Below are 21,106 nucleotides of genomic sequence, written 5' to 3'. Positions count from 1 at the left end.
TAACTGCCGCTGTTTGGGATGAGTTGGACCGCAGAGTGAAGGAAAAGCAGTCAAGAGTGCAAAGCTATCATCAAGGCAAAAAGCTCAAATATAAAATATATTTTGATTTGTTTAACAATTTTTTGGTTACTTCATCATCCCATACGTGTTACTTCATAGTTTTGATGTCTTCACTATTAGAAAATAGCACAACAACAAAAAACTGGAATGAGTGAGTCCAAACCTTTGACTGGTACGGTACATTCATACAGTTGAAGTAGAGGAGTTAACATACGCTTAGCTTGGGAGTCATTAAAACTCATTTTTCAACAACTCCACCCTTGTTAACAAACTATAGTTTTAGCAAGTCGGTTAGGACATCTACTTTGTGCATGACACAAGTCAGTCATTTTTCCAACAATTGTTCACAGACAGTTTATTTCAATGTATCAAAATTCCAGTGGGTCAGAAGTTTGCATACACTAAGTTGGCAGTGCCTTTAAACAGCTTGGAAAATTCCAGAAAATTGTGTCATTGCATTAGAAGCTTCTGATAGGCCTATTGACATCATTTGAGTCAATTGGAGGTGTACCTGTGGATGTACAGTGCCTTGCGAAAGTATTCGGCCCCCTTGAACTTTGCGACCTTTTGCCACATTTCAGGCTTCAAACATAAATATATAAAACTGTATTTTTTTGTGAAGAATCAACAACAAGTGGGACACAATCACGAAGTGGAACGACATTTATTGGATATTTCAAACTTTTTTAACAAATCAAAAACTGAAAAATTGGGCGTGCAAAATTATTCAGCCCCTTTACTTTCAGTGCAGCAAACTCTCTCCAGAAGTTCAGTGAGGATCTCTGAATGATCCAATGTTGACCTAAATGACTAATGATGATAAATACAATCCACCTGTGTGTAATCAAGTCTCCGTATAAATGCACCTGCACTGTGATTGTCTCAGAGGTCCGTTAAAAGCGCAGAGAGCATCATGAAGAACAAGGAACACACCAGGCAGGTCCGAGATACTGTTGTGAAGAAGTTTAAAGCTGGATTTGGATACAAAAAGATTTCCCAAGCTTTAAACATCCCAAGGAGCACTGTGCAAGTGATAATATTGAAATGGAAGGAGTTTCAGACCACTGCAAATCTACCAAGACCTGGCCGTCCCTCTAAACTTTCAGCTCATACAAGGAGAAGACTGATCAGAGATGCAGCCAAGAGGCCCATGATCACTCTGGATGAACTGCAGAGATCTACAGCTGAGGTGGGAGACTCTGTCCATAGGACAACAATCAGTCGTATATTGCACAAATCTGGCCTTCATGGAAGTGGCAAGAAGAAAGCCATTTCTTAAAGATATCCATAAAAAGTGTTGTTTAAGGTTTGCCACAAGCCACCTGGGAGACACACCAAACATGTGGAAGATGGTGCTCTGGTCAGATGAAACCAAAATTGAACTTTTTGGCAACAATGCAAAACGTTATGTTTGGCGTAAAAGCAACAGCCCATAACCCTGAACACACCATCCCCACTGTCAAACATGGTGGTGGCAGCGTCATGGTTTGGGCCTGCGTTTCTTCAGCAGGGACAGGGAAGATGGTTAAAATTGATGGGAAGATGGATGGAGCCAAATACAGGACCATTCTGGAAGAAAACCTGATGGAGTCTGCAAAAGACCTGAGACTGGGACGGAGATTTGTCTTCCAACAAGACAATGATCCAAAACATAAAGCAAAATCTACAATGGAATGGTTAAACAAAAATAAACATATCCAGGTGTTAGAATGGCCAAGTCAAAGTCCAGACCTGAATCCAATCGAGAATCTGTGGAAAGAACTGCTATTCACAAATGCTCTCCATCCAACCTCACTAAGCTCGAGCTGTTTTGCAAGGAGGAATGGGAAAAAATGTCAGTCTCTCGATGTGCAAAACTGATAGAGACATACCCCAAGCAACTTACAGCTGTAATCGCAGCAAAAGGTGGCGCTACAAAGTATTAACTTAAGAGGGCTGAATAATTTTGCACGCCCAATTTTACAGTTTTTGATTTGTTAAAAAAGTTTGAAATATTCAATAAATGTCGTTCCACTTCTTGATTGTGTCCCACTTGGTGTTGATTCTTCACAAAAAAATACAATTTTATATCTTTATGTTTGAAGCCTGAAATGTGGCAAAAGGTCGCAAAGTTCAAGGGGGCCGAATACTTTCGCAAGGCACTGTATTTCAAGGTCTACCTTCAAACTCAGTGCCTCTTTGCTTGACATCATGGGAAAATCAAAAGAAATCAGCCAAGACCTCAGAAAATAATTGTAGACCTCCACAAGACCTCCACCATCCTTGGGAGCAATTTCCAAATGCCTGAAGGTACCACGTTCATCTGTACACACAATAGTACGCAAGTATAAAAACCATGGGACCACACAGCCATCATACCACTCAGGAAGAAGAAGACGTGCTCTGTCTCCTAGAGATGAACGTACTTTAGTGCAAAAAGTGCAAATCAATCCCAAAGCAACAGCAAAGGACCTTGTGAAGATGCTGGAGGAAACGGGTACAAAAGTATCTATATCCATAGTCAAACGAGTCCTATAATCAAAATAACCCGAAAGGCCGCTCAATAAGGAAGAAGCCACTGATCCAAAACCGCCATAAAAAAGCCAGACTACGGTTTGCAACTGCACATGGGGACAAAGATCGTACTGAAGATACAAAAATAGAACTGTTTGGACATAATGACCACCGTTATGTTTGGAGGAAAAAGGTGGAGGCTTGCAAGCCGAAGTACACCATCCCAACCGTGAAGCACGGAGGTGGCAGCATCATGTTATGGGGGTGTTTGCTGCAGGAGGGACTGGTGCACTTCACAAAATAGATGGCTTCATAAAGCAGGGCAATTATGTGGATATATTGAAGCAACATCTCAAGATATTAGTCAGGAAGTTAAAGCTTGGTTGCAAATGGGTCTTCCAAATGGACAATGACCCCAAGCATACTTCCAAAGTTGTGGCAAAATGGCTTAAGGACAACAAAGTCAAGGTTTTGGAGTGGCCATCCCAAAGCCCTGACCTCTATCCTATAGAAAATTTGGGGGCAAAACTGAAAAAGCATGTGCGAGCAAGAAGGCCTTACAGACCTGACTCAGTTACACCAGCTCTGTCAGGAGGAATGGGCCAAAATTCACCCAACTTATTGTGGGAAGCTTGTGGAAGGCTTCCCAAAATGTTTGACCCAAGTTAAACAATTTTAAAGGCAATGCTAACAAATACTAATTGAGTGTATGTAAACTTCTGACCCACTGGGAATGTGATGAAAAAATAAAAAATAATAATAATTCTCTCTACTATTATTCTGACATTTCACATTCTTAAAATAAAGTGGGGATCCTAACTGACCTAAGACAGTGAATTCTTACATTAAAACTGAGTTTAAATGTATTTGGCGAAGGTGTATGTAAACTTCCAACTTCAACTGTATACAGTGCATTTGGAAAGTATTCAGACCCTTTTACTCAGTACTTTTTTGAAGCACCTTTGGCAGCGATTACAGCCTCGAGTTTTCTTGGATATGACGCTACAAGCTTGAAGCACCTGCACAGGTATTTCCAGGTCTCACCAGAGATGTTCGATCGGGTTCAAGTCCAGGCTCTGGATGGACCACTCAAGGACATTAACACTTGTCCCGAAGCCACTCCTGCATTGTCTTGGCTGCTTAGGGTCGTTGTCCTGTAAGAAGGTGAACCTTTGCCCCAGTCTGAGGGCCTGAGCACTCTGGAGCAGGATTTCATTAAGCATCTCTGATCTTTGCTCTGTTAATCTTTTCCTCGATATTGACTAGTCTACCAGTCCCTGCAGCAGAAAAACATCCCCACAGCATGATGCTGCCACCTCCATGCTTTCACCATAGGAAGGGTGCCAGGTTTCCCCCAGATGTGACACTTTAAAGTCAGGTCAAAAAGTTCAATCTTGGTTTCATCAAACTAGAAAATCTTGTTTCTCATGGTCTGAGAGTCTTTAGGTGCCTTTAGGCAAACTCCAAGCTAGCTGTCATGTGCCTTTTACTGAGTGGCTTCCGTCTGGCCACTACCATAATGGACTGATTGGTGGAGTGCTGAAGAAATGGTTGTCCTTCTGGAAGGTTCTCCCATCTCCACAGAGGAACTCTGGAGCTCTGTCAGTGACCATCAGGTTCTTGGGGACCTCAATGCTGCAGGATTTTTTTGGTAACCTTCCCCAAATCTGTGCCTTGACACAATCCTGTCTCTGAGCTTTACAGACAAAAAAAAAATACATCATTGATGTGATTTCCATGTTGCTGGACTTGCTTTGTGTATCACCAAATTTGCTTGAGATGATTATACTGAAACACTGCTCATTGCATCCAAGTTTCTTGACATGAGTTTCAAAGAACTGTGAGCTCAAGAATATAAGTTCCCCGCCCACTCAGCCGGTCTTTTCAAACTTCCTGGTAGTTAGTCATGGGAGAAGAAAAATACTTCCTCAATTATTTAGCATTTGCTATCCCCTAAAATATGATGGGTGATATTTTAGTCACTCAAAAGGCTATTTTACATGGGAATTAGATTTAAAGGTCCTGAACGGTCAAACAAATAAAAATCAGCAATTACAGGTGCTTGGGACGGTCGCACCCGAGGCCCTCAAGCTAGCTCCCCTTCTGCAGGGTATACAATCATTTTGACCCTTAGATGTTTTTGTATTTATTTTGTTTTACTTGTTCAACAAAATCTTTCTCTGAGCAATTGCATAAGTATAAAATAATGTAAAAATAAAGTATACAATAGCATACAAATACAGTATTTGTATTTATTTTCTAGTCTTTTTTGCACTTCTTTATCAATGGATCCAAAAATTCCAGACCCCACAGTATATTTTAAAAAATGAATAGGTTTAGGCTATAAGGCCCATGCATCCGACAGAGAGAAAAAATATTTTATGATTCAACATTTTGCGCTGCTTTGGTGGAATTCTCTGCCCCGTTACCCTACATTCCTCTCTTGCATTCTGTATACAACATATTTATTGAAATAGGTTATAGCAAATAGGAAAAAGCTAATTACTCAGAATGTCACTTGTGTGCTGCCCTGCTGTGCGAGATTTTGTTCTTTACTGCGGGGCGGCAGTCAAGTTAAAATAGGCTATCCCATCATCTGTCACATCACAATGTCTTCACCATGAACAATGGCTCTCAATCATCGTCAATAAATGATACTATCGTAATATCACCCAACCATAAAACAATTTACCCTAGTGTGTACACTGTACAGTACACTTAAACTAAGGAATCATTTTGCAATGTAACAGTGTGTAGCCTACTCAGACTCTCTGAGATGTATTTTTAGGCTGTATGTATTATTCAAGGCCTCTGTCCCAGCCCTGGAGAGGAATAAAATAGTTGTTACTTTTGGGCAGGGATAAAAACATGGCATCCCTACATACACACCACTAAACCTGGATCCTGTCCACAATACCCACACACAAAGCCATACAACTATAAAACAGCCATACAGCCAGGACTCAAGACAGACAAGGGACATAGAATCCAATCCCCAACCGGTCAAAGGACAAGGCAATAATCGACTGTGTGGGCAAAACGTGGACCTGTAAAAAAATAACAAAAATTATGATCTGACAAGATTGGATAGGTGAAAGCATGGGTTGAATCATATATCAATCCAACCATGTCAGATCACATATTGCTTCAAGGAATGGAGGTAATAAAGGTGTCAAACAGGAAACAAGTAATGACAACAACCAGAGCTCAGAACTCACATGTAAGCAGACGTCAAACCCATGCTTCTTTAGCCTGATCCCAGATCCAATTGGGCTGTCTTGACAACTGGACCATGAGTGACAAGGAATTGGCAAGACAGCACAAACAGATCTGGGATCAGACCATTGCTTTGTAGTCAGAAGGTAAACCGTGGGAGACATACTTTAGAATGAGAAAACCACATGAATGTACAGCATGACAATGGAATCCCTCATCACTCTAGTTATGCAGGGAAAAGAGGAGGGAGTTGGTGGGGGGGGGGGGGGTCAATGGAAACCAAATAGCAAATGAAAATCAATTATTACATACGGAGGACCTCCACGCACAAAAGCTGCGTCCATCGGGAAAAGGTTCAACCTCTGTCACCTCCTAAAAGAGTAACACCAGAAGACTGAGAAAGGGCTGAGAAACTGAGAAAGAGGAGACAATTGATTCCATGACATACAATTGGAGATAGTTGAACACACACACACACAAGAGAGCATGACCATGGCACAGAGCCATATGAAGCTAAAAATAAACATGTTTTGCCCCCTTCTTTCAGCGGACTCACCAGATGCCACACATAGTGGAATCTGCTGAAGATCTTCATCTTAATGTCTGTGACAGCAGGTCAGTGTGTTTGTCGGTGTCCCAGTCACCTTGACAATGGCTAGCTAGCGGTAGCTACCTCTGCTGTCCTCCCGCAGCATCTCAAGTGACCGCCCTGTCACACTCGGACTACCACCCTCTCTCCAAAACAAGCCTCCCCATTACCCTGTGTGTGCGTGTCGGTCCGTTCCTCATCAACACTCGTCACTGCTGCTGGCTGAGTTTGGCACCTCCCCCTTCCGCTGAGGCCGCAGCGGCATACAAACTCATTGGGATGCGAGTGTGTGTGTGTGTGTGTGTAGGTCAATGCTGGCTGGCGCAATGGGTTTAGAATAACAAACCGTACGCCGTGCAGATTAGCTCCAGCATGAAACATTTATACAGACTCTATTTGAAAGCCATGTTCTCCCAGTGTGTGTGTGTATGTATATAGACTCATGTTTTCTCCTGCAGCATGCACAAACCACAAAACCAAAATGAACCCTTTGCAGTTCACAATCCACTTCCTCCTCCTCTGAGAAGCAGAAAAGCTAATACTTTGAGCTAAACTTAGAACCCCCCTCCATCCAATGGGGACAATCTGTAACACGATGGAGCCCTCTAGAAATGTATTAATAATTCACACAGGTAGAAATAAGGCATACTAAGCACACTCTAAAAAAACACAGTCATGAGGAAATGAAATGCACATGAGTCTAGGTGAATATTTCAATTGAGCAATTAGCTTGTATGTTATAGATTCAGCCTATCCCAGCTAGCACAACACATTTTCGTAATGTTCTGCAACGTTGCAATTAGACCGATATCAAACTTGCCTCTCACATTCCCTTTGCAGTAAGGCATAAAGACTAGACTGTCGCAATATGCTGTATCATAAAAACATTAGGTGAATGAATGACTGGTATATAACACAGCCGCCATGCATGGAATTCAACAGACACGATCATACCTGTGACGAAGACTGAGTGCTCTTAACCCAGTCACGTTATGTATGTGTCAATAATATATCATGATTACTTCAGACTATCAACATGCAGAAAGAACCAAAATAGCACAGAAATACACAGAGGGAAAAAGGCTTACCTGCAGAGCAGCCTGGGGAACAGTGGAGAGAGGTGGAAGAAAAAGAGGAGAGGTTAGAACTGCTGATACATACTGGCAGAAAGAGAGAGGGAGGGAGTGAGACAACATAAAAATAGCATCTAGTAAAAGGGAGGGGGTTGGAGAGGGAGGGCGCTGGGATGCAAGACGCACAAGGATGAGCGTAAATTTGCACGGGCTGCGAATGAGAGGGCTCCTGGCTGGAAGTGCTGCTCATGCTGGAGAGCAAGCTGCTGCTTGCCATGTTCCGCTCACACACACAGACAGACATGCACACACTCTCACACAGACACAAAAAAAGAGAGCTGGAAAGAGATTTACATACAGACACAGACTGACAGACATACTAAGAGGCCAGACAGGCAAACAAACTTGGATGTAGATACATACACAGACAAGCCCTCTAAAACAAACAAACTCACTCATGTACAAAAACAGGTTCCAGTGAAACTTATCCATTGTGTTTCCTTTTTTTAAATTTGAGATATATGCATTCGAAATATATTCAGACGCCTTGACGTTATCTACATTTTGTGATGTTACAGCCTTTTTCTAAAAATCGATTTTATCATTTTTTTTCTCATCAATCTATACACAATACCCCATAACGACAAGCCAAAAACTGTTTGTTTTTTTAGAAATGTTTGCAAATGTATAAAAAAAAAAAAAAAAATGAAATACCTTATTTACATATGTATCAGACCCTTTGCAAAGCTCAGGTGCATTCTTTTTCCATTGATCACCCTTGAGAATTTTCTACAACGGTCTACACGGTCTCTATAAGGTCCCACAGTTGACAGTGCATGTCAGAGCAAAAACCAAGCCATGAGGTGGAAGGAATAGTAAAAGGCACAGGTACAAAAAAAGTCTGCAGCATTGAAGGTCCCCGAGAACACATTCTTAAATAGAAGTTAAGAACACCTAAGACTCTTCCTAAAGCTGGCTGCCTGGCCAAACTGAGCAATGGGGGGAGAAGGGCCTTGGTCAGACAGGTGACCAAGAACCCGATGTTCACTCTGGCAGAGGTCCTCTGTGGAGATGGGAGAACCTCCGGAAAGGACAACCATCGCTGTAGCACTCCACCAATCAAGCCTTTATGGTAGAGTGGCCAGACAGAAAGCCACTCCTCAGTAAGAGGTACATGACAGCCCTCTTGGAGTTTGCTTAAAAAGGCACCTAAAATACTTTCTGACCATGAGAAACAAGATGCTCTGGTCTGATGAAAGCAAGATTTAACTCTTTGGCCTGAAAGCCAAGTGTCATATCTGGAAGAAACCTGACACCATCCCTACGGTGAAGCACAGTGGTGGCAGAATCATGCTGTGGGGTTTTCTTCTGCGGCAGGGACTGGGAGACTAGTCAGGATTGAGGGAACGATGAACGGAGAAAAGTACAGAGAGATACTTTATGAAAACCTGCTCCAGAGCCAACAGGACAACAACCGTAAGCACACAGCCAAAACAACGCATGAGTGGCTTCGGGACAAGTCTCTGAATGTCCTTGAGTGGCCCAGCCAGAGCCAGGACTTGAACCCGATCGACCATCTCTGGAGAGACTTGAAAAAAGGTGTGCAGTATCGCTCCCCATACATCCTGGCAGAGCTCAGTATGGGGTATTGTGTCTAGATTGATGAGAAGAAAAAACGATTTCATCAATTTTAGAAAAAGGCTGTAATGTAACAAAATGTGGGAAAAGTCAAGGGGTCTGAATACTTTCCGAAAGAACTGAGGACGGGGCTGCTAAAAATTTGTTTAGGCGTCACCTTGTTCAGGCTTGTTACTTCATTAGCTTGTTATTGTTGGGGCACGTTCAGCAGGACGCAATGTTTTGGTACGTTCAGATATAAATATGCTATGTAGAACAAACAAAAATCTCCCTCTGACATGTTGAATAAGGAATAACGTTGGCTCTATTCATGGAATCTTTATCTGCAACGTTAGAGAACGTTTTGCAACTGAACGTGGCCCTGGGAGCCTATATGCAAACATTTGGTAGCAGGGGACTTGAATCAGACTACATTACTGGGCTTTTAGCTCATTAGTTCCCATTCAAAGTCATTAGCCTCTGTTTTACTTTTGGACATCAATGTGGCTTCGGCGTCTGTGGAACATTGATACTGCCGCGATCGAGTGACAGAGGTGCAACGTCTCCCCCTCCATCGCTCTTTAATATCTATGTAGGCTTGGGAATTCATGGCCAGATATATCCTCATATTTCTTCTGTTGGGAGAGAATAGGATGTTTTGCAGAAAAATGATAGACTAAAAAGATTTTCAAAATGAACACTGCCCAGGAGGAAGAGCAGCTGTGTATTGCCGAGGTTGACCTTGAGCTGGTGGGCCGACATCCAAGCTGAGAAGTTTGCCAGGGTGTAAAGAGAAAAAAGGATAAGGCCTAGAACCGAACCCTGGGGGACAGCAGTAGTGAGAGCACGTGGTGCAGACATAGATTCTTTTCACTCCAGCTGGTAGGGACGACCTGCCAGGTATAATCCAGGATTGTGCAGAACCTGAGACACCCAACCCTGAGAGGATAGAGAGGAGGATCTGATGGTTCACGGCGTCAAAGGGAGCAGTTAGATTTAGTCGCAGATGAGAGAGAGTCAGCTTTGGCAGAGCAGAGAGCCTCCGTGATACAGATTAGAGAGGTCTCGGTTGAGTGAGTTGCCTGGTTAGGGTCAAGAAGATAATTCTGAGAGAGATAACGAAAGAGTTGGTCAGAGACAGCATGCTCAAGTGTTTAGGAAAGAAAAGAAAGAAGGGATACTGGTCTGTAGTTTTTCATATCAGGGATCAGTTGAGGGAGATGAAGAATGGGCGAAGGGCTCCAGAGATGGTCTGGAGAAGGGAGGAGGTTGTCGAGCAGGCAGACATCACTAGTCACAGGATATCATCGAGAGAGAGAGGGGAGAAAGAGGTCACGGCGTAGGGTAGTTCTGTGTGAGTGGGATCAGTGGGCTCAGTAGCCTGAGAGAATGAGGGATGGATATTGTTAACCTTTTCTACAAAGTGGTTGACAAAGTCGTCCACAGAGCGGGAGGAGGGAGAAGGTGAGGAGAAAGTGGAAAGAAGCTTTACATTTAGAGTGATAGAAAGTGGCTTTAGCAGCAGATACAGAGGAAGAGAAGGTACAGAAGGGGGAGTAGAAGGACAGAAGTTTAGTTATCCTCCATTTCCGCCCAGCTTCCCGCAGCCCTATTCTGTAAGCACACAGTGAGTCACTCAGCCACGGAGCAAGAGGAGAAGGTCGAGCCGGCTGGGAGGAAAGGGGACAGTCGGAGTCAAAGATTGCAGAAAGGGAGGGGAGTACTGTCGAAGAGGCAGTCAGGAGACAGGAGGGAGAAGGATTAAGCCAAAGGAAAAGAGGATAGGATAGAAGGAGACAGTAGTGGGAGAGAGAGAGCAAAGATTGCGGCGGCGCATGACCATCTAGGTAGGGGCCGAGTGGGAAGGGTTGGAGGAGTAGTGTTCCACATGGAGTGGGGTTGCAGAGAGATTAGAAAGCAAACAGCCTCTTGTGAAGATGAGGTTAAGCATATTGCCTGCCTTGTGAGTGGAAGGGGACTGGGAAAGGGGTCACAAGAGTAAAGGGCAGGGTTCATACACATTTTGACAAATGGAACTTCATGACTTTTCCATAAACCCTGCCCTTTACTCTTGTGACCCCTCCATTACTTTTATCCCCCCTCCCCTCCCAAAGTAGAACACCTGTTAGGCAACGGTATAAAACACGTGGTCTACCCTCAGTCTGGAGAGGTACTGGGTGTGCAGGCTTTTGATCAAGCTCTGCTCAAACACAGAACCAGTTTTATCAAGGTCCGGTTGAGCAGCTAATTTCTAAAATTTGGTATGTTAGAGGGGCACTGGAATAAAGGCCTGCACACCCATTAGCTCTCCTGGAGGATGGTTGACCATCCTTGATGTACAACATTGTGACATAACATTACAACCAAATACGTTTTATGCTTTTTTAAATAATTCACTCATTTAATATATCAAAGATCAAATGGCTATTCAGCTGAGGCAAACCCGCACTCGCAAGTGTCGGCGGAAATTTTTGGGTCATGACGAAAACATTTAACTACAAGATATGTTTTGAATTGGCTACCTATTTATTAGTCTGCTCTCTAACATATTGTCCGACTACCTCTCTCTCCTTGAGCACCGGCCCACTCGTCTCTGCTCACACATGCATGCAGGTGATACCCGCTAACACAGTCGCTAACACAGACGCGCTCATTCTGATTCTGGCTGATATTTTTATTTAATTCATAAAATATTTAAAAACAGTACCTAAATAAATTACATGAACTGAAATGATTTAATATCCATCGACTTTTCCTAAACATTTCTGATTTTAAGACTTTTCCAGGCCTGGAAAACACAATTTCAAAATTCTATGACTTTTCCAGGATTTTCATGAAACCCTGAAAAGAGTGCAAAGAAAGAGTTGGAAAGAAATTAATTGCAGTAAGGCGTCGGGAGTTTAAAGTGACCCAGTACGATGACTGGTGAGCCATCGTCGGGAATTTAGCTTATCAAGACCTCTCCAAGGACACCTGGTGGCGATAGACAAAAACAATGTTAAGCTTGAGTGGACAAGTAACAGTGACCAGATGGAATTCAAATGAGGAGATACTGGTGAGAGAGAGGAAAAAGAGAAAATCTCCAATTAGGAGAAGTTAGTAGCCCAGTGCCACCACGACCAGATGCTCTCGGATTATGAGCGAACACAGTCAGATGACGAGAGAGCAGCTGGAGTAGCAGTGTTTTCTAGGGTAATCCATGTCTCCATCAGGGCCAAAAAGTGTAGGGACTTAAGGGCAGCCTTAGTGACCACAAATCGGCAGTTCTAAAAGATGCCAGACACTAGGAATTCCACATGGGTTGCAGCCACGGGCTGGGGAGCATCTATAAAAACTACAGGGAGAGTAGCGAGTATCCCGGTCGTTTGGTAAGTGAGCCCCGAAGCGTCCGACCCACTTGAATAAAGCATGGTGTGTGCCTGTGTGTCGGTGACTTATTAGGGTGCCATTTAGGACCTAGCCTGTGAGATCCCATCATCAACACCTGCCCAATGACTCCTCTACTCTTCTAGTGTTTCACAACACATTAGTAAGTTGAAGTTCTATGTTTCATAGCGCTAAATAAACCATTAATAGTCATCATTAATGAAATAATGAATTACCATTCATACTGTTTGCATAGAAATAGAATGATAAATATAATGATAGCGTGTGTATTAGAGTGAGTAGACAGGTACAGAAGTGAATGGGTAAGGGGGTGACAAAATACAATGACAAAATACATTATAGATAGTCATTAATAATGACTTTTTTCATTACAATACATGCTGTACTCATAGAAGTAGACAGATTCTCCATTTCTATGATTAGAGTGAAGAAGGACAGAAGTGGATGAGTAACTGGGGGTATATTGGTGAGGCTTTCTGAAAATCCCAGTTTCAGGGCTGATCCTTTAATATAATGGGTTGGAGTGCAATAAGAAAGGTTTTATGGCTAAGGGAAAATGATCCACCTCAGTCAAATCACTGCTTTAAACCAGAGCTCCCCAAGGCTAGAGACAGGGAGGGTGTGTGTGTGCTCGCTCAAGGATAGCTAGAGCAGGGTTTCCCAAGCTCTATCCTGCCAGTGCCAAAGGACATCCAGCCAACTTGAGAAGCATTGGAGTCAACATGGGCCAGCATCCCTTGTGGAATGCTTGTCACCTTTTTAAATCCTTGTCCCGTTGAATTGAGGCTGTTCTGAAGGCAAAAGTGGTGATGCAACTCAAGATTTGGAAGGTGTTCTTAATGTTTTGTACACTCAGTGTATAGCGCAAGTGTGCCAAAAAAGGTGAGTCATGTTTCTGTGTGTGTGTGTGTTACCTTCTGTTGAATGGTGGAGTGTTTCTGCTCCATGTCCCTCTTCTCTTTGGCTGCATCAACCACCAGCTGGTCCAGCTGAAACACACAGAGCACAGGTTAGGATTGTTTGAAAGCATCAATTGTGTGTGTGCCATATTTTTAAACAGGTTGCAATAGTCTAAAGAATATGACCGTTCCTTATTGGACAAGTTCAGGTAGTCCCCCTCTATTTCAGTCAGATATCTGTACGTTTTGTGCCTAATGCCCCCACAATCCCCAGTAGGCCTATATCCTCTCTAGCTACAGTAAAAGGGTTCAAGGCTAGTTTGTAAGGGTTTTTGTGTCTGTAGTTGCTAATGAACTTCCAGTTTCCCCTACAAATAGAGTTCATATGCAAAATACTTGGTTATCTGAAGTGGCTTCCTCTACTCATCTGCTGTCCTGAATTTAGCACTATTCTAAAAACACTAGACGCATGAAAGCAATATTGCAGTCTGTAGTCTATGCTCTCTTTAAAACTTGGCCCATAAATGTGTCCCTTGGATAAAGAACTGCTCCACTACGAGATGAGCTCTCCTCCTTCAGATTGAGGAACTTGAAGACTGTTTGAGTAGGTCGTTTGATGACCCCAGAGTTTGTTTCCTACATCAGTGTAATTCTAGTCTCTGCTTCAGAGGATTTTTGGCCGCAAACAGCCTAAATCAGCATCTATGATATCTCATCTCAAGCAAACACTATCTGGTAACAAAGATAATTTGTCGAGAAAGGAACCAGGATGCAGCGAATGTGTGTCTAATGGAACTCCTGTATCATTACAACCTACAGAAATTATCTAACCTAAGGGAACTATGGGACATTACACTTTATTTTACAGTTCTGTTTTAGTCTTGGTATTAACTAAGAAACAACCTATTACTTACAGTAGGTTTAGAGTTTCAATGAACCCCAAAGAATCAAAAAGTAGGTTGTCGATTTGTAATAACCATTTTTCATGCAATGTCTAAGTAAATACTAGGGCTGTAAATTAAAGCATAAACAACCTCACTGATATAACTTATTAAACAACATGCTTATAAATTAATGAATATACTGAGGAGGATTAGCTAACACGCCACAGAATCTATACTCCAATTAACCCCGTACTAAGTAACGTTAAGAAAAATACATACATTAATGGCAATCTGGGGATTTATTGAAACAAAGAGCACAATTACAGCACAGATTCGCCACAAGTGCAGCATAGCATAGGCCTAATTTCATAATTCATACAAGACAAGCCTACACTATGGAATAAATTATTCTAAGGTGCCTAAATCAGGATCCAACTACACTCACACTAAACCTGGAGTGTTAGGCCAGTAAACGAAAGGTCACTGGTTCGAATCTGCTGTTCCGCCCTTGAGCAAGGCAATTAACCCCAACAACAACCTCTCTCTGGGCACCGATGATGTGCATATCGATTAAGACAGCCCCCCGTACTTCTCTGATTCAGAGGGTTGGGTTAAATGCGGAACACACATTTCGGTTGAATACATTCAGTTGTGCAACTGACGAGGTATCCCTCTTTCCCCTTTCCTTTCCCTGCACCCACTACTAAAGCCCATTACGAGATGCCTCTGGAGCTGAGATACATAATTAGGGACAGATTTTGTTTCGTTTTAGCAGAAAGTGGGTGGTTGTTGGAATGGCAGCTGGATTGGAAATGTTTTCCCCCTTCTCCATAACCACCAGCCCGTTAAGACTACAGCTTCTAGTGGATTTTAACAGTATTTTGCCTATATCCATAAACACAGAATTACAGTCCCTTCTGGTCATTCTATTTCTATGTGTAGGCTATATCACTTTAACTGGTCCATTCAGAAGTAGGCCTTGTGATTCTGACTCACCCACTGCACAACCACTGACTACAATTCAAACAACTCACTAGGGTGGTGGTTGTGCATCTTTGTTCCCTTTCACTCTGTCATCAAGTAGAAAATCAGTCACTAGTTACAGTGTGCATATTGTTTCTGACATTTGACTGATGAATAGTCATGGTAAATTAATTAATTCATTTCTGAGTGTAAAAATAAATACATTTCGTTATTCAACCTAGGCTAAAAGCATCTTGGAAAGACAATCGCTTCAATCTTTCAGTTCCTGACATGAAAGGTTCAGTCACTGAAACCCCTAAATTGTTTAGGAAACACATTCCATACACTTTCTCTCTTTACATGAAACATGTAAGTATTGCATGCATGTGACCAATATGGCCTGACCTATAGGTGGGGCGGCAGGAAGCCTAGTGGTTAGTGTTGGACTAGTAACCGAAAGGTTGCAAGATCGAATCCCCGAGCTGATAAGGTAAAAATCTGTCGTTCTGCCCCTGAATAAGGCAGTTAAATCCACTTTTCTTAGGCCAACATTGAAAATAAGATTTTTTTTCTTAAATGACTTGCCTAGTTAAATAAATAAAATAAAATGTATATTTTTTTAATTGCCTAACATAATCACATCAATAAATCGGTTAAAACAAACTCGGAACACAGTAATGATGTCGACAGGAACATTTATGGGGAGGATGTGAAATAGAAACTTGAAATGGGGGAACGTTTACTGGTTGCTCAGGAGGGAAAAGGGAAGTCATATCTGTGGAAGACATTTGATATAAGTGTGGAAACTACTGGAGATCAAGAAAAAGGAAGGTATAGGAGCAGGTGTTGCATGAGTATTATGTGTGCCAAACAGTTCCTGTTAGATTACAATATATTCATTTTTTCTGACCATTTGGAACAATAAGTTCCCACAGTTGACAGTGCATGTCAGATCAAAAACCAAGCCATGAGGTTGAAGGAATTGTCCGTCGAGGTCCGAGACAGGATTGTGTTGAGGCACAGATCTGGGGACGGGTATCAAAATATTTCTGCAGAACAGTGGCCTCCATCATTCTTAAATGGAAGAAGTTTAGAACCACCAACACTCTTCCTAGAGCTGGCCGCCCAAACAAACTGAGCAATCGGGGGAGAAGGGCCTGCCACTTACAGAGCTTCAGAGGTCCTCTGTGGAGATGGGAGAACGTTTCAGAAGGACAACCATCTCTGCAGCACTCCACCAATCAGACCTTTATGGTAGAGTGGCCAGACGAGGTACATGACAGCCCATTTGGAGTTTGCCAAAATCCACCTAAAGGACTCTCAGACCATGAGAAATAAGATTCTCTGGTCTGAGGAAATCAAGATTGATCTCTTTGGCCTGAATGCCAAGCGTCACGTCTGGAGGAAACCTGGCACCATCCCTACGGTGAAGCATGGTGGTGGCAGCACAATGCTGTGGGGATGTTTTCAGCAGCAGGGACTGGGAGACTAGTCAGAATCGAGGGAAAGCACTGAGATCCTTGATGAAAACCTACTCCAGAGCGCTCAGAACCTCAGACTGGGGTGAAGATTCACCTTCCAACAGGACAACAATCCTAAGCACACAGCCTAGACAAAACAGGATTGAATTTAGGACAAGTCTATGAATGTCTTTGAGTGGCCCAGCCAGAGCTTGAACCTGATAGCTGATAGCTGTGCAGCAACAACCTGATAAGCCTTGAGAAGATCTGCAGAGAAGAATGGGGGAAACTCCACAAATGCAGGTGTGTCAAGCTTGTAGCATGATACCCAAGAAGACTCAAGGCTGTAATCACTGGCAAAGGTGCTTCAACAAAGTACTGAGTAAGGGTCTGAATAATTATGTAAATGTGATAGTTTTTATACATTTGCAAACATTTACAAACATTTCTAAAAAAAATGTTTTTGCTTTGTCATAATGGGGTATTGTGTAGATTGATGAGGGGAAAATCAATTTAATACATTTTAGAATAAGGCTGTAATGTAACAAAATGTGGAAACAATCAAGGCGTCTGGATACTTTCCAAATGCACTGTAAATGGATGATTTATAAAGCCAGGCACATTTAACAGTTAGGCTATTATTTACAGACCTAATTAAGTTGAGGTTTGCTCACTCCTCAATTGTCTAAGACAATTAGGCTAAGTCTTATTCACACGGGACTAGTATCACTAGAGAACGTTGGTTACGTAATTATTATCCCAGATTGTCCGTTATTTCTGAGGACAATTCAGACGCGGTTCGTTTCTTTCAAAATGCCCCCTTTAATTATATTTTTTGTATATTCCAACAAGTCCAGCACTGTACGTAGGCACTTCATATATAGGCTATGCGCAGCACTTTATCAGTTATTGTTTTCTTGCTCAAACCGTGAGCAACACCTGTCAAACTCAGCCATTTCTCTCAATATACAGGGATGTCGATTTGCACGGGACTAGTATTATGAGAAGACCTTGGAGCTCACTGCTGGTGCCTTCACCGGATTGTTTTCAATCCCAATATGCTGGTTAATTTTGCTATTATGCACATAGCAACATAGGGAACGGCTCCAATTGCAAGGCGCACTGAAGATTATGTTTCAGAACCAGTGACCATATCCAACGTGGGGGAAAGCACGTTATAAAACGTTATTAGTGTTGCGCCATTATTTTTACATAATATAACCAAATACAATTTCAGTATCACATGTCTTAGAGGGACGGACTGTGTCATCCGCAATGGATTAGTCCACTGAGATAGGCGCAAATCAATCTTGTGCACCATGATTTTTTATTTTTTTGAAAATTGCGACTGCTCGACTAAAGAAATCTTGGTCGACCAACAGCCTATCGACCAAACAATCAGCCAGTCGACTAAGTGGGGTCAGCCATAATACACGTCAAAAACTTCAGCTTTGCTTGATTTGCTTAGTACAACGTAACTAACGGCATTGTCTTAAAAGTGCTAAAGCCTTGTCAATCGTCCTATCTTTCTATCAATTTCAAACTGATAATGTTGTCGTTAAGCTCAGACCTGTTGGTAGCCCCTCCACACCGCTCTCTCCTTCACTAATAAGCCTACGTTCTGAGTCCCAGGGTGGGAATACCCTGTCATTCCTCTTCCAGCCCTCCAGCTTCCTCATTCCCACTGCTCTACTAAGATAATAATCATCACAGGAGCAGCAGATTGGTCACGTTTCCCCTGTTTAAACTAGGACTGGGTGGTATACCGTATTTTACGATATACCAGTATTGATGCACAGACCGGTTTTGGTTTTTACTTTACCTTCTATAACAGTATTTGAATGTTTAGTTTGTTAATTGATGATCTTCATATGGTGGCACTCAGAAGACATTCATTTACTCAATAAATTTTCCTTTTGTTCGATAAAGTCTCTTTATATCCAAAAACCTTCATTTTCTTTGCGCGTTTTCTTCAGTAATCCACAGGCTCAAACCCAGTCAAAACAGGCAGACCAAAAAAATCCAAATTGTATCCGCAAAGTTCATAGAAACATGTCAAAAGTTGTTTATATTCCATGCTCAGGTTGTTTTAGCCTAAATTATCTATAATATTTCAACCGGACAATAACGTTGTCAATATAAAAGGTAAACAAGGAATGCGCTCTCTCGGGATTGCGCATGAAAAAGCTCTGTGACACGTCAGGGTCCACTCATTCAGACTGGTCTTACTCCCTCATTTATAAGAATACAAGCCTGAAACAATTTCTAAAGACGGTTAACATCTAGTGGAAGGCATAGGAACTGCAAATTGAGTTCTAAGTTAATGGATACTGTAATGGCATTGAATAGAAAACTACAAAACCCCCCCAAAAAAATACTTCCTGAGTGGATTTTTCTCAGGTTTTCGCCTGCCAAATCAGTTCTGTTATACTGACACACTATTTTAACAGTTTGAAACTGGAGTGTTTTCTATCCAAATCTACCAGTTATATGCATATCATATCTTCTGGGCCCGAGTAGCAGGCGGTTTAATTTGGGCATGCTTTTCATCCAAAATTCCGAATGCTGCCCCCTACCCTAGAGAGGTTAAATGTGATTTGCCGTGTGTAAAATCAATTTTTATAGTTTACTTCACTACTTGAGTCATCTCTCTCCGCTCTCGCCATGCCGCTTTCCACACAGACCTAGTCTCGCCCCATCACTCAAGGAGTGCATTTGTTGTTCCTCGACCACGAGACATTTGCGCTCAGTCTTCATGGTCAATGCAGCACATGCAACAATGTTGATGACAACGATGCTACTTTAAATGTGCTTCTTAATATAAATTTACTAGCGTTCTATCATTACACTATTCGTTTGTGTTCCTTACATCTGCAAACAGCTAATTTGTCTTTTATTAGCAAGTTGGGACTAAATTTTGATAGCCGCTAAAGCTAATCTCTAGTTAGCTGGCTAGCTAGCCAACTAGCTAATAAATGTACCGAGTCAGAGCAAACGTAATTTGCTATACAGCCAGATAATACCAGTGAATAAATCAGCATGTTGTTTTTTTTTATTTCACCTTTATTTAACCAGGTAGGCAAGTTGAGAACAAGTTCTCATTTACAATTGTGACCTGGCCAAGATAAAGCAAAGCAGTTCGACACAGAGTTACACACGGAGTAAAACAAAAATACAGTCAATAATACAGTATAAACAAGTCTATATACGATGTGAGCAAATGAGGTGAAAAAAGGGAGGTAAAGGCAAAAAAAAGGCCATGGTCGCAAAGTAAATACAAAAACTGGAATGGTAGATTTGCAATGGAAGAATGTGCAAAGTAGAAATAAAAATAATGGGGTGCAAAGGAGCAAAATTAATTAATTAATTAAATACAGTAGGGAAAGAGGTAGTTGTTTGGGCTAAATTATAGGTGGGCTATGTACAGGTGCAGTAATCTGTGAGCTGCTCTGACAGTTGGTGCTTAAAGCTAGTGAGGGAGATAAGTGTTTCCAGTTTCAGAAATTTTTGTAGTTCGTTCCAGTCATTGGCAGCAGAGAACTGGAAGGAGAGGCGGCCAAATAAAGAATTGGTTTTGGGGGTGACTAGAGAGATATACCTGCTGGAGCGTGTGCTACAGGTGGGAGCTGCTATGGTGACCAGCGAGCTGAGATAAGGGGGGACTTTACCTAGCAGGGTCCTGTAGATGACATGGAGCCAGTGGGTTTGGCGACGAGTATGAAGCGAGGGCCAGCCAACGAGAGCGTACAGGTCGCAATGGTGGGTAGTATATGGGGCTTTTTTGACAAAACGGATTGCACTGTGATAGACTGCATCCAATTTGTTGAGTAGGGTATTGGAGGCTATTTTGTAAATGACATCACCAAAGTCGAGGATTGGTAGGATGGTCAGTTTTACAAGGGTATGTTTGGCAACATGAGTGAAGGATGCTTTGTTGCGAAATAGGAAGCCAATTCTAGATTTAACTTTGGATTGGAGATGTTTGATATGGGTCTGGAAGGAGAGTTTACAGTCTTAACCAGACACCTAAATATTTGTAGTTGTCCACGTATTCTAAGTCAGAGCCGTCCAGAGTAGTGATGTTGGACAGGCGGGGAGGTGCAGGCAGCGATCGGTTGAAGAGCATGCATTTAGTTTTACTTGTATTTAAGAGCAATTGGAGGCCACAGAAGGAGAGTTGTATCGCATTGAAGCTTGCCTGGAGGGTTGTAATAACACAGTGTCCAAAGAAGGGCCAGAAGTATACAGAATGGTGTCGTCTGCGTAGAGGTGGATCAGAGACTCACCAGCAGCAAGAGCGACCTCATTGATGAATACAGAGAAGAGAGTCGGTCCAAGAATTGAACCCTGTGGCACCCCCATAGAGACTGCCAGAGTCCCGGACAACACACCCTCCAATTTGACACACTGAATTCTATCAGAGAAGTAGTTGGTGAACCAGGCGAGGCAATCATTTGAGAAACCA

The 21,106-nt window shown here is 42.3% G+C and overlaps 1 protein-coding gene across 3 annotated transcripts in view; it reads right to left on the bottom strand.

Annotated features, from left to right (window-relative positions):
* LOC135512531 (arf-GAP with coiled-coil, ANK repeat and PH domain-containing protein 2-like) overlaps window positions 1–21,106 on the bottom strand; it is a 101,075-nt gene that overhangs the window by 25,978 nt on the left and 53,991 nt on the right. For all 3 annotated transcript variants that reach the window (XM_064934650.1, XM_064934652.1, XM_064934651.1), the window contains exon 9: window positions 13,350–13,424. In XM_064934650.1, coding sequence (XP_064790722.1) covers window positions 13,350–13,424 — 75 coding nt within the window. The remainder of the gene's footprint in view (window positions 1–13,349; window positions 13,425–21,106) is intronic.

Source organism: Oncorhynchus masou, chromosome 24 (assembly GCF_036934945.1).
Source record: "Oncorhynchus masou masou isolate Uvic2021 chromosome 24, UVic_Omas_1.1, whole genome shotgun sequence".
NCBI lineage: Eukaryota > Metazoa > Chordata > Actinopteri > Salmoniformes > Salmonidae > Oncorhynchus > Oncorhynchus masou.
Note: the sequence above shows the minus strand (reverse complement) of the source record. Positions and strands in the feature narration are given on the sequence as shown.